The following is a 13,815-nucleotide window of genomic DNA, read 5'->3' as shown; positions in this document are numbered from 1 at the left end:
AAGGAGGACAAACGCCACGAGCATGACAGCAGCTGGAGGAAATGGCGCTTCACACTGATTTGTGGTACTTCACGGCTTATAACTTATAAAAACAACTTAAAGCCAAAAGGGCAATAGAGGAGGAACAGTTTTAAGTTCTGGGCAGAAGAGACACACGTATTTATTACTCTGGGAAGTTTTCTCAATTTTAAAAATCTACCCAGATTAAAATCAAGAGAAATCACATTAAAATCACACTGCTGGCAGCTCTGTGCTGGGCTAAGTGTCCTGCCCTGCTCTGTCCTGTCTGGGGACCCCCAGCTCGAGGTGGCTCTTAACCCAGGACACGGGCCACGTCAGCCCGGCCCAGCCGGACAAAGGCAGGGCCCAAGAAAACAGCTCCTTTGGACCTCAGACCCTGTAGTCCAGGCCCCAGTGGACAATGCCTAGCAGTTGGCGGGGGTAGAGAAAGGGATGAGGGAGACTGGAGAAGCTGGAGGCCACGTCACAGGGGCAGCTGTGGGCCAGTGGCCTGGCCTTCCCAGGCAGGGCGCTCAGCGTCCTCTGACTGGTGCCAGGGGCTGCAGCTTTAAATAAACTTGGACACATCCACCTGGGCCAGGAAGCAACACCAACTGTGCCTCCGGGAGGCCAGACGCTGTCAACAACCAGCCAACATGGCCACTGAGGACCCCAGCCCTGGGCGGGGCGGCTGAGTGCCCAGCTCCCTGCACTCACCCCTGCACTTGCCTGGCCTCCTCCCTGCTCTGGAGGCCCCAGCAGGGCTGAGCCTCACACCTGGGGACGCTCCACAAAGGGCTGCAGGCCTAGCTGAAGGAAGCCCTGTTCCCCTCCCCTCCTCTCAGGCCCTGCCCCTCCCCCCCAAACACACACTAGGCCTCCTCACCCACTCAGGCTGTGGTAGGGGTGCACCTGCACTGTGGGGGCTGCCACCCGCTCTCGCTCCCCAGGAGAGGCCCAAGGACCCCACTTCCCAGTGTGGCTGTGGGTGGCAGCTGCCATGCTCAGCACTCACTGCTGGGACCAGAGCGTCACAGGAATGTGAAGCAAGGGTCATCCAGCAAGCAAATGGGGGCTCACAGAGAGGCAGCCCTGAGGGTGAAGAACAACGTGACTTCCCCTGGAAGGGATGCTCTTCCTCCCACGGCCGCCCCCAGCTGGTGTCCTGGGGGTCAACCCGGGGAAAGCAGATCTTGCCCTTCCCTCTGTTCTGTTTCCAGGTCCAGCCACCTTGGGGCCAGACACCCAACCAACCCCACTCAAGGGCAGGGAGTTTGTGGGTACGCCGCCCAGCCTTGGCCCCACCATGGGCCCCTGCATGTCACCCCGCAGCCCCTGGGCCTGGGTATTTGCACCCCAGGCTCCTCCCAGTACCGCACCCACAATCATCAATGGTCAGCATCCATCCCAAACAAGGTGTCAACACAGACGCTTGTTTAGAAAGAGAAAAAAAGGATCCGCTGCTGGATGTGTAAGAGGAAACCTCGGCGGCTGGGATGGAGGAGGATGGGGCTCGTTGGCACCAGGCTGGGGTGAAGACCCCGACTCACAGAGCCGCAGCCCCAGACGCAGAGGAGCCCCTGACCGGCTTCGTGATCTGCACCCCCCCAGCAAAGCCAGGGCGAGGGCCCTACAGTCTTCACATTAGCGAGTAGAGCCGGGGAGCCACCTGTTCCCAGGTATGGCCTTACCTGAAAAGAGCCTTCAAACACCTCCCCACCGGCCCCCACCTACCTCTAGGACTCTGAAATCAGGAGCCCGCAGGCTCCCCACCTGACCGCCTTATCTCCAGCCCAGTGACCTAACCCCAGTTCCCTGACCTCGGTTTCCAGCTCTCCAGACTCCTCCTTCCGGAAGGATCTCGGGAAAATCCCCCAGAACAGATTCCCTGGGGGACCCGCGGCATAGGTTGTTCCCACGCGGCCCAAAGCGCAGCGAGCACCCCCGCCCCACGACACCCGCGCGCGGATGGAGCCACGAGGAGGAGCAGGCGCGGAGCAGGTCCTGCCGCCCCCGCGCCCAGCCGCTCAGTGGGGGTGGGGACAGCACGGCCCACACCAGGGATGACCCTCGGCCCCGGCTGCCCCCTCCCCCACGCTCCAGGACCCGCAGCCGCCGAGGCGCGCCCCTCCTCTCTGACCTCCCACCGCCAAATGCGTCACGTCTGCGGGGCGCTCGGGGGACACCTGCTGCCGCCCCCGCCGCACTGAGCCCCGCGTCCCGAGCCGGGGCTTCTGGCTGGGCGACCTCGCTGAGCAGGACCAGGCAGAGCCAAGCGCGCGGAAGTCCGGCGACCTGGCCAGGGGCCCGGGGGTCCGGGCCCCGGAGGGCTGTGCGTTCCGGGCCCGGAGCCGGTTGGAGCCGGGGGCGCGCCGGGCCGCAGTGCGCCCGGAGCCGGCGGCGCGGAGGTCTGGGTGTCCGGGGTCCCGGCCCCGCACGCACGCGCCGCGGCTCTTACTTGCCAATATCCTCGTAGAGCTGGTACTCGTCAGTGAAGCGGGTGCAGGTCACCGTGGTGGCCATGGCGGCGACGGACGGGCTCGGCGTGCGCTCTGCTGCGCTCGGGCGGCGGCGACTCCGGCTCCCGCTCGCGGGCACGGCGACGCGGACGCGGGCGACACCTCGGCTCGCAGCGCCAGGAGGGGGCCAAGCTGGGCTGCGAGCGCACGCGAGATCTGCGCGCTCCGTGCTTGCCAGGAGCGCGCTGCACACCTACGCGCGGGGAGCGCGGGCGCTGCTGTCACCGCCGTGCCTGCCGTGCCTATCCCTCCTGCCGCCCCCTGCGCGAGCCCCACACCCGCGCCCTCATCCGCACCCGCGCCCTGCACACGCACGCGCGCGCGCGCACACACACATGTGCCCTGAACACAAGTCCTTGGAGCTCAGGGCCACGCACAGAAGCACAGCCGGCTATGTCCGCTGGCGACCCTCTGCGCGCGCGCACACACGGGAGCACAGTGAACCCAACCCCCTGTCGCCTTAAGGCCCACCTTGCCCGGGACTGCGAGAGGGCACTGGGCGCTCAGGGGGGAGGGGCACGTGTGCTCCGTTCCACAGGATTCATCCCTCACACCCCTGGGAGGAGACGCTGAGCTGACCTGGCCGCACACCGCATGGTCCTGTCACCCCCAAACCAGAGTGCGCACTGGAGATCCTGGGGGTGGGAGGTGAAGGGCTGGAGGCTGCCCCCTGCCCATGGTCCCAAACGCTCCCTCCCTCACTCCTCCTAGCCCTGGGTACTGGGGTGTCTGCACTAGAGGTCCCAGCAAGGGGGCGGTTGGAGTTCAGGCCCTGGGTCCTTGAGTCAGGGGAACTCACGTCCTGAGAGCTTACAGCCCCTGCTGGAGTAGGACACATTCTCCCCTGTGCCAGGCGTCATCCACCTGCCTGCCCCCCACCTCCTCTGGCCTGATAGAAGAGGGTCCATCCTGGGGGAGGAGGAGGAGGGAGCACGAGGGCTGGCAGGAGAAGCTGGCTGACCCCAATTTTCCACAGAAGAATCTCCCCCAGGGCTATGCCCAGGCTGCCACCTAGAATGGGGACTTCAGATCCAGAAGAGGACCCACCAGGATCTGGTACCCCCACACTCCCTGAGTGGCCGGGGCCAGGGCCCATCCTGGGCTGGCCCTGAGGAAGGAAATTTGCAGCCAGCTCTGGACTTGGGTTGCCTGGCTGCCCTGACGTGAGCCACTGACAGCACGGCAGGTAGGCTCCCAGTGGTGGGCTCTTGGCCTGGCCTGGTCCTGCTCATCACTCACCTTGGTGGCCAGCCCAGGGCTGGCCCCAGAGGCCACAACAAATGTTTCCTGGATAAAAGATCACATCGAAGGGATTCTGGGGTGGGGGCCGCCAGGGCCTCCTCCCCCAAGCTGCCTTTGGCACATGGATATCCGGCAGATTAGCAGCCCAGGTGGGACCAGTCCAGGTTCTGCTGCTTTTGCAGCCCTGATTTACACCCAGAAGACAGAGGCCAAGGATAACTGGGGTTATGGTGAGTCCTGACTGGGGGCAGTGAGGGGCCTTTGGGGGCATGGGCTTGATTGCAGCAGGATTGGCAGGATGGGAGACCACCACCACACCACAGTGCTGGGACCAGAGCCCCCAGCTGTCCTGACAGGCGACACCACCTTTCCTGTGAGGCCCCTCACAGACCAGCAGAGGCTTGCTCTGGGGTTGTGTTCAACCCCGCAGGAGCCTCTCACCCATCATGCTGGGCCATCTGCGTGGTTCTGAGCTCACAATAGAATGCAAAGAGCAAACAAAACAAAATTGCACCCCTGGGCAAGTCAGGCTCTCTCCAGGCTACAAGTAGACTCTTGGCGCTGCCAAGGTCACACACTCGTACCAGCACGAGTCCATACCATGAGGAAGTGACATTAAAGGTATGACAGCGTTGATTTGCTTACCTGATTCTACATGAATTATCTTATTTAATCCTCAAACAATCCTAGGAGGGTTATACTTTTGCTATACCCATTTTATTAGAAGGGATAGAGAGACAGAGGTGACACAGCTAGAACGTGCTTGGGACTGAAACCCCCCTGCTGTACAAAGCCTCGTCCTATTTCACACACTCGCACACTCACACACACACAGTGACACACATGCATGGCTTCCACGGCAGCACTCTGGGTGCTTTGTTTTGAGGTCCCTTTCCCTGGGTGAGGAGGCTGCCCAGGTCCAAGGTTATACAAGAAGTCAGGGTCACTGAAGGGGTGTAGTTTGAGGCCTCTCTTCTACTCCTGTTAGCACCTGAAGTTCCCTGGGCAGTCCCTCCCCTGGGCTGAAACATTAAAGGTGCGACGCAGAGCAACCTTGAGGGCAGAGCACCATTGTGGGGAACAGCTGAGCCTCCAGAGACCCTGACAGTCCTACACAGCCTAACCCCTCACCCCCACTCACAGAGCAACTCACTCCCCACCTCCAGGCCCAGAGGGCTCCTCCCCAGCAGAGTGGAAACGCTAGAAGGGTGAGAGGCTGCCAGCCATAACTCTTTCTGGGGCCCCCCAGAAGGCCTCTCATCTGGGTTTTGCCTCCCATCCCTCCTTTTGAAAGGGACCTCTTCCACCCGCACCCCATGTCATCTCCGCCTCCCCCCTTATCCTTTCTAGCTGCTTTCATCAGTGAGGAGGGCTCTCCCTCCCGCGTGGCAGCTGGGGTGGGTGTGGGGAATATCAGCTCTCAGTTCTGGGAGGTTGTTGTTAGGATGGTCCCCATGGCAACAAGCATCACATCTGCAGAGCCAAAAGTGCTGCACTGGGGCTCAGTCCCCCAAGGAAAGCCATGGCATCCTCTGTCTCCTCACCCCCAGGGGCTGCTGTCATGGGAGGGATGTCATTGCCACCACCTCTCAGGCACAGTCATCTGCCTGGACGAGCATGCTGCAGTTCCCCAGAGCACAAAGATCCCAGTCATCCATCTCCAATCACCTGGCCCTTGATGTGGCAGCCCATGCAGGATGCTGTGGCAAACATGGGAGGACTATTTGGTAGTGATGGTGATGATGATGGTGGTGGTGGTGGTGATGGTGATGGTGGTGGTGATGGTGGTGGTGATGGTGATGGTGGTGGTGGTGGTGGTGGTGATGGTGATGGTGGTGGTGATGGTGGTGGTGGTGGTGGTGATGGTGGTGGTGGTGGTGGTGGTGATGGTGATGGTGGTGGTGATGGTGGTGGTGGTGATGATGGTGGTGGTGATGGTGGTGATGGGTGGTGATGGTGGTAATTGTGATGGTGGTGATGGAGGTGACAGTGAAGGTGATGGTGGCCAAGCTATAATTTACAATGTACTCACTACATACTGGAAAATCTTCTAAAGGTCTAACACCCACTACCTCATGTAAATGTTATAGCAACCTTGCAAGATAGGGGCTATCGTTAGCCTCCTTTTACAAATAAGGAAATTGAGGCACAGAAAGACTCTGTAACTGGGCTCAGGTCACAAAGCTAGTCTGTGGCAAAACCAGTACTGGCACCTAGATCTGCCTGACTTTATATCTGGTGCCTTTAGCCACTGTGTCAGCTCAAGGGTGACTACTGGCCTTGTTCATGTGGTTACTGTGTGCCATTTGTGCCTGGCTCTGCCCAGGCACCGAGTCACACTTGGGAATGAGGTGGGCTCATGCCCAAGACCAACAAAAAACAAACGTGAAAACACTGAGTAGTGATTTGCTGGAGAGTGACAGGGTGATAACTTCAGAGTACGTGCCCAGGGGAGGCCCCTGAGGAGGTGACATTTAAGCCGAGATCTGAATGACAGAGACACTAGGATAGGGGAAAGGCACTGCAGGCAGAAGCAGCTGCGATGCAAGGGCCCTGTGGCTGGAGCTGGCTGGTGTGTTGGGAAAGAAGAAGGCGGGAAGAGAGGGCCTGCAAGACACCGCCATGTTCTGTCATTTGTTCATACGCGCGTTCTGCTTGGTACCTGAGTCCCCCAAGGGAGTCTGAGCCACCTAAATACTAACAAACAAAGTGACAAAGCTAACCAGTTAGCCTTGGACACAGGGAGTGTCCGGCACGGAGGACATGAGGGGACAGACCTGCAGACCTCCTCTTTTTCACTAGGAATCCAAGCCCAAGGGGGGCAGCACTGTATGTGAAAGACCATATGCAGGGTACAGGGACCCCCTGCTGAGCCCACTCGCAGGCAGGGGCTCAGCTCTGCTCCTGCCACCTCTCCTGAACCCCTCCCAGGCCTCTGGCTGACTGGGGCTCCCCCCCCAAGCCCCAGGCCCGTAGCCTGTTCTTGTCCAACTCCATCGCATCTCTCCCGGTTGGTGTCACCACCATTCTTCTGGAGATGCCTGTGACCCTGGGCCCCAGAAGTCCAGGCTTTGTCCCAGCCCAGCTCTCTGCCGACCTCGTATTGGGCTCACACAATTGTCTCCGTCGACCAGGGCTGTTCAGGCAGCATGACACCAGTGTCCCAAATAGCTAGGAGGGGCTGGGGAATCACTCCCAGATTGTACCTCCCTCACCATGGACGCCAGGGTTTTGTTGTGGAAACTGCGTCTTGGTGTGAGTCAGGAGACCTGCACTCAGGCCCCTCCTGTGCCCACCTGCTCACCTCCTACCCGCAAGCACACAGGGCATGCTGAAGTGGCTACAGGCCTGGGGTTCCCATCGCAGACACAGAGGACCTGTGTGTATCAGCCATGGACTTCCCTGCCCCCAAGCACCGAGAGGGGGCAGCTCTGCTGCCAGGGCTGGCTCTCTTCCTGGTGTTCCAACATAGAGACCCAGCCATTGCGTCCAGGTCCCTAGGAGCCGGAGAGCGAAAAGGAGGACGGACTGTGGGCACTCGTCAGCTTCTGGCCACATGACCCTCCCCTAATACCCACTGGCCAGAATCTAATCAAGACTTCACTTAGGGGGCCGGCCTGGTGGCTCAGGCGGTTAGAGCTCCGTGCTCCTAACTCCAAAGGCTGCCGGTTCGATTCCCACATGGGCCAGTGGGCTCTCAACCACAAGGTTGCCTGTTCAACTCCTCGAGTCCTGCAAGGGATGGTGGGCTCTGCCCCCTGCAACTAGCAATGGCAACTGGACCTGGAGCTGAGCTGCACCCTCCACAACTAAGATTGAAAGGACAGCAACTTGACTTGGAAAAACATCCTGGAAGTACACACTGTTCCCCAATAAAGTCCTGTTCCCTTCCCCAACAAAATCTTTAAAAAAGAAAAAAAAGACTTCACTTAGCTCCAAGATGCTAGGAAAAAGGTTTTGACCCCACATGTGAGCTCTATCACTGAATAAGGGGGAGACTGCGTGTTGGGGTCACGGCCTCCCTGCCCCACCTATGCCATGTGCCCCACCGCTCTCTGGTATTGACCCCAAGGAGCCAGTGTCTGCTGAGGCCAGTGGAACAGAAAGCACCACGCCAGCCTGGTTCTAATTCTCACCCTATTAGGAGTCTCTGTGTTGTGACAAGAGCTAAGTTAGGGTTTACTATTGTTAACAGATGAAAACACTGTAAAGCAAAGGTGCACAAATGGGGAGAACTGTTGACAGTTTCTTATAAGCTAAACAAGTGCCTTCACTATGACTTACTAATACCTTTTCTAGGTATTTACCCAAAAAATAAAAACATATGTTCAAAAAAAAGACATTTGTAAAGAATGTCTACAGTAGCTCTATTCATAGTAACCGAGACTGGAAGCCCCGTGGACGCCCATGGACAGGAACACAGCTCGGTGTAGGATCCGCTGCTGCCCTACGACGCACGTGAGCCTCTCGGACCGAGCTGAATGAAAGAAGGCAGACACAGAGAACACACCCCACTTCTACACACCCCTAGGACCAATCCATGGGGCGCAGCAGAAAGGAAGCTGTCCCTGCAGAGGTCCGTGGGGGCGGGTGCTGACATGGAGCAGCCCCAGGGGTTCGGGGATGGTAGAATCTCTACATTTTCTTGTGGTTACACAAGTGTATTAATTTGTCAACAACTGAGCAAACTTAAAAACAGGGCATGTTTATGCAAATGCAATTTCCATGTCAGTTATGTGTAATTATGTGTGTAAATTACACCTCAGCTTTAAAAATCACTGAAATGTACGCTGACGCTGGCATCACATGGAGAATGCACATTCCTCTCAGTGGCAGCGACTGGGCAAGCCTTAGGACACATAGGAAATCTCGAAAATTCTACAAAAGCAGGAATCAGTGACAACAGTGCAATGAAATTAAAAATAAATAAGTACAGGAAGCCAAATACATCCACTCAACAGGAAATTAAAATTACAAATTATGGAAACTATGAAAATGAAACCTATAAACACACGGGTGAAGCCAGGACCCCACAGGCCTCTGAGAAAACAGCCAGATGGGAGTCCACTCGCTTGCAGCTGGAGAAGCTGGAGGAGAGAGACAAGATAGCCCAAGAAAGTAAAGGGACGCCCTGATGAGGCCAGAAATTAATGGAATGGAAACGCTCGACAGCCCAGCTATTCAGTAACACCAAAAGCTGGATCTTTGAAAAAGAGTTTAGACAGTAAAACAGACAAATCTTTGACAAGGCTGGTCAATAACAAGAATAAGCCCAAGACGTAGGTACACAAAGGAGGAAATTATCAAACAGTGCAATGTGCACGATTTTACCAGTAAATAGAGGAACGTATGTGAAATGGATACTTTTCTGGGAAAATATAAATTACTCATAATGACTCAAAACAAGTGAAACACCATAGAAGACGTGGAAAACCTGCGGTGAACTTCGCACAGTAAGAATGTTTTCCCTTCTTATATTTGTACTATTAAGAAAAGTCAAGGAGAATGATGGGAAAAGAAGGGGAAACAAACCACCCAGCCTGACAAGGGGACCGGCCGAAGCCTCAGTCCTCCTCTGGGGCCCTTCCTGAGTCTGGGGGGCACAACCTCAGGAAACACGGAGCTTTGCTATTGGTGCTGGCTCAGTTTGTGCCTGGGAACCTGGAAGGAGCTGCCATCCTGCAGTGTGACCAGCACCAGTCACCAGAGGTAGGAGGCGCCAGGAAGCAGGAAGGGTTTGTAGGATGCGCTTGCTGGGCCCTGGGTGCCCCCCGGGACTCAGCTATTCAGGGTTTTGGAGGAAAGGAGGATTTGTAATAAAGACATGCACAGGGGTGCTATTTATAACCGAGAAAACTGGAAACAACCCAAATCGCCCCCGCCAGGGACTGGCCTGGCAGATACACAGAGGAGGGGACGGAGATGCCGGCATGTGACGCTGGGAATGTGACAGGGGGGAGGGCTGCATGCAGACAAGAGCCTCGTGTGTGGGGGGGCCAAATACAATGCAGTGTGCACACAGCGTGTAATTATGGGACACAGCAGCCTCGCTGGCCCTCCTGCACGAGGTACGGTGTCACTTCACGCCCTGCAAAGGGAGACATTGGGCTCCATGAGGGGGTGGGAGGCTAGCCCTGTGCCTGGCCCCCCAACTCCCGACAGGCCAGCCAGTGGGCTGTGCAGGACACCCGCATAGGGGTCCACACGCGGGAAACAGAACGTCAAGGTCATGAGCCGCTGCCCCAGACTCACCCGCTGGCTGCCTCTGAGCTCCCCCACTGGCAACGGAAGTAGTGGGTCTCAGGAGATGGGACCTGACCCTTCGGACTCCCCTGGGAACGCCATGCACCCATCCTGCCTCCCGCAACCCCTCGGCCTCCTCTGAGGTGCCCCCATGTTCAGAGTCTCCCAGTTTCTGGTCTCTCCTCCACCCAGGGCCCTGAGGGCAGTGGGTGGCCCCTGAGCCCTGCAGAGTGGCTGGTCCCTGCCAGGCTGTCCCACCCAGGCCCCAGCCAAGGCGCCTTGGCTCCTGCAAGCCTCAGCAGGGCTGGTCTTCCCCGTAGGGACAGAAGCCTCGCACAGCAGGCACAGCCTCCTGTCCCCACCTGGGCCACAATCCCTGCTTTGGGGCTCAGACACAGGACAGTCACAGGAGTGGCTCCCTCACAGAGGTGACTGGATGGGCCTTGTCCTCAGCCCAACCCTCGCAGCAGTCAGTGTGTGCAGGGCAGTGGCTCACGCAGGCCATAAAGCAGGCTGCCCCTCACACCACGGCAGGTCCCGAGCCTGGGGACAATGGCCGCTCCCTCCTCACAGCCCTCAGGCGCCCAGGGCATTCTGCTGGGTCGCTTGCCACTGCAGGACCTGGGCTTCCCTGGGCCTCCTCCCCTTCCCAGCCCCACCCCACCCCGGCCTTTCCACCCCCACACCCACAAACTGCACATCTTTTGGGTTATTGATGCCGCTGTATTGGCAGGGCCCAGAGGGCGGCACTTGGGAGAGTGGTTTGGAATAAGGACGTGGTGGGCACCCCTGCTTAGGGCATCAGGGCAGAGGAGACATGAGGGGTGCAGGTTTGGGGAAGACGTTCGTTCTGCTCAGGGCTGTGCAGGGGTCCCAGGCGCCAACAGCTGCAGCTCACGGGAGACGGACCTGCAGCCAGAGCAGAGATGAGCCCTGACAGCACCGACCGAGCCACCGAGAAGGAGCAGAGACCACAGCCGCATGAAGATCACCAGGAGAGAAGTGGCCTGTCTGGGGGAGCAAACCTCGAGCAGGTGGTCTGGGGCAGGGTGACCACGGAGCTAAGGGGCAAGCACAAGGTGACACAGCAGGACGCGGGCATCTGGAAGCCCCAGGTGGGGGCATCCAGCAGAGTAGGGTCCCTGGGCCCAGGGGCCAGCAGGGCATGGGGCCTGGAGTGGCGATGAGCATCGCCTTGTCCGCTGAGGCTTCCACTTGTAGACATTACAGACCAGCTGGCACCAGACCAGCCCTCCCGCGTAAGGAACCATAAACCTGGACACCGTGTATGAGACGACTGTTGTCAGATGGTGCTGGACTGGGGGCCCCGACAGGGAAACTTATAGTCTCTCTGCTCTCGCCAGGGGACAACTCCTGGCTGTGCACAGAGGTCACATGTGCCTGACAAGGGCCAGCAGAGAAGAGGGAGCTGTGTGCAGCGTGCTGAGACCCATGCGTGGGGACTTGTGGGTCCCTGCTGACACCAGGCTGCACATACACAGGGCAGGACGGGGTCGAGCTGCAGTAGAGGGGTGCCTCGATTTTCCAGGAGGTGCAACAACAACACACAAAACAAACCCAGACAACTTCCAGTCATCAGGTAGGGACTGATCTGCCACAGAAACAAGAGTCCTTCAGAGGAAAGTAACGGGACCCGGAGTTGCTTCATGTCTTAGCCACAATGTCCAGCGCACAGTTAAGAAAACCCACTAGGTATACAAAGAAACAGAAACATGTGACCCCCCCCCAGGCAAGGCAAAAGCAGACACTGAGATAGTGAACCCCAAATGACCCAGGTGTCGGACTTGGCAGACTGTAAGGCAGTATTATAAATATGCTCAAAGAATTAAAGAAAGCTGTGGTTTTAATCAGTGAATGGATCAAAATCTCAGCCCCAAAATGAAAGATTATATATATATGTATAAAGGCAGATCAATCGACACGCTGTAATCTGAAGAATATGAGTAAAAACGGGGAAGGGAAATGAGAGAGCCTTAAAGACCTGGGACCAGCTTTAGAGTGTCTGCACACGTATAATCAGAGTCTCAGAAGAAAGGGCATGAAATTGAGGCAGAATAAGTATTTGAAGACACAATGGCCAAAAACTCCCCAAACTTGATGGAAAACACCCATTTACATATCCAATAATCTCACCAAACACCAGTCAGGATAAATATAAAAAGACACATTACATTCAAGAAAGCAACTTAAGGATTATAACGTGTGCACACCTGAAACAGTAAAACATGACATAAGCAAAGTTTGGAAGGAAAAAAGCTGTCAATCCCCCAAATTCTTACGCAGTAAAAATGCCCTTAAGAAACAAGGTTGAAAGGAAGACATTCCCACAAATGAACCTGAGAAGTGACAGAAGACCCACAATGCAGGCGTGGGCGTCCTTCGGTCAGGGGGTCACACAGAGGGAAGCCCAGGTCTGCAGGACAGACGGAGAGCACGGTGCAGACCAGGCAGGTGCCATCTGAGCCACGTGGCAGAAGGAACCTCACCAGGGGAGGAACAAATCAGCATTACAGGGTCACCTCTGCGTCACCCATGAGGAAACGGAGGTAAAACGGAGGAGACCCTCACAAAGCCGCTGACCAGAACTCTGCGAAAACGTCACGGGGGGAAACGCAGGGTGACTGGGAGCCGCGTTCACTCGGCCAGAGCCCCTGAGCACACGCGCCAAGTGCATCGGGGTGGACGGGACACTGAGCCTGCAGGGTGTCCTGAAAGCAGCCCACAAACCTCGCCTGGGGTCTGTGCTTTCCATGGTGACACTGCAGCAAGATTCAGTTCCTGGTTTTGACAGTTGCGCTGTGTTTACCTGGGAGAGGAACCCGGTTTTGCACAAGGACACGAAGGGATAACGGGGTACTATACCTCCCGCTGATTATCCAGTGAGCCAGAGAAAATCAGGATGGAGACAGAAAAACCTGTAAGGCAGATGTGGTCCAATGTTAACAACCGGGGAGTTCGGTTCAAGAGTATATAGGAGCCCTGTGGACTGTTTTGTAACTTTTCTGTAAATGTCAGACTCCTTCAAAAGAAAACATTTAGAAAGCAGCAGCTTCATTGGGACCCGCGGAGGGAGAGAGGGCAGCAGCAGGGAGCACAGGCCAGAGGACAGGTCCCAATCACCACTCCTCGAGGTGTCACACACAGGAAAGGGCAGAGGTCACATGCATGCAGATGCAGTGGGCGTCCCCTCACCCAGCACCAGTGCGGGCTACCCCACCATGGCGGCCACTGTCACCTCCGCCAACCCAGAGCAGCGGGGCCTACTTATGACGTTGAAAGAACTGGGCCTGTGAAACATTTCCTCCTTTGTGTCTGGTCCCTCTCAGTGTTAGGTCTGATACCTGCATGCAGGACAGCGACGTCTCCACAGCTGTGCCAGCTCTGGTTGGGGGGGCTGTGCCATTGTGTGCCCATCGTGCCGTGAGCGCCCTCGGTCACCTCGGTGGACACGTGTGGGCACTACTGATTGCAAACACCTATGAGTGGAATTCCAGGGTCATTGGTGTGTGCTCACCTCTAATGGCCAATGCAGGTTCCCACGGTGGCTGTACCAAGTGACATTCCCACCTACAGATACAGAAGTGCTGGTTGCAGTCTAGCTGGGCAGATCTGGAGTGCTAAGATTTGGGGCTATTCAGGTGGGTGTGGGGGTTGCTCTGGCCTTAACCTCCGTCCCCTGAACCCTAGAGGCGATAAGTACCTTCTCGTGTGCTTGTGGGCAGTTTGGACGGCCCTTCTCGGGAAGTGCAGCTCACGACTCTCCCCATTTTGCTTCTGGTTGGTTGTCTCT

The 13,815-nt window shown here is 57.2% G+C and overlaps 1 protein-coding gene across 20 annotated transcripts in view; it reads right to left on the bottom strand.

Moving 5' to 3' along the window:
- Nucleotides 1-2,937, bottom strand: part of CAMK2B (calcium/calmodulin dependent protein kinase II beta) — a 67,752-nt gene extending 64,815 nt beyond the window's left edge. For 4 of the 20 annotated variants that reach the window (XM_074312114.1, XM_019731643.2, XM_019731645.2 and 1 more), the window contains exon 1: nucleotides 2,459-2,783. In XM_074312114.1, the coding sequence (XP_074168215.1) occupies nucleotides 2,459-2,523 (65 nt within the window). In that variant the 5' untranslated portion in view covers nucleotides 2,524-2,783. Of the gene's footprint in view, nucleotides 1-1,820; nucleotides 1,966-2,458 lie in introns of those variants that run through there. The other 16 variants (XM_074312119.1, XM_074312115.1, XM_019731644.2 and 13 more) reach the window with 12 other exon arrangements.
- Nucleotides 2,938-13,815: the final 10,878 nt, after the last annotated feature.

This window comes from Rhinolophus sinicus, linkage group LG09, assembly GCF_036562045.2.
Source record: "Rhinolophus sinicus isolate RSC01 linkage group LG09, ASM3656204v1, whole genome shotgun sequence".
In the NCBI taxonomy this organism is placed as follows: domain Eukaryota; kingdom Metazoa; phylum Chordata; class Mammalia; order Chiroptera; family Rhinolophidae; genus Rhinolophus; species Rhinolophus sinicus.
This window is presented reverse-complemented; position numbering and strand designations above follow the sequence as displayed.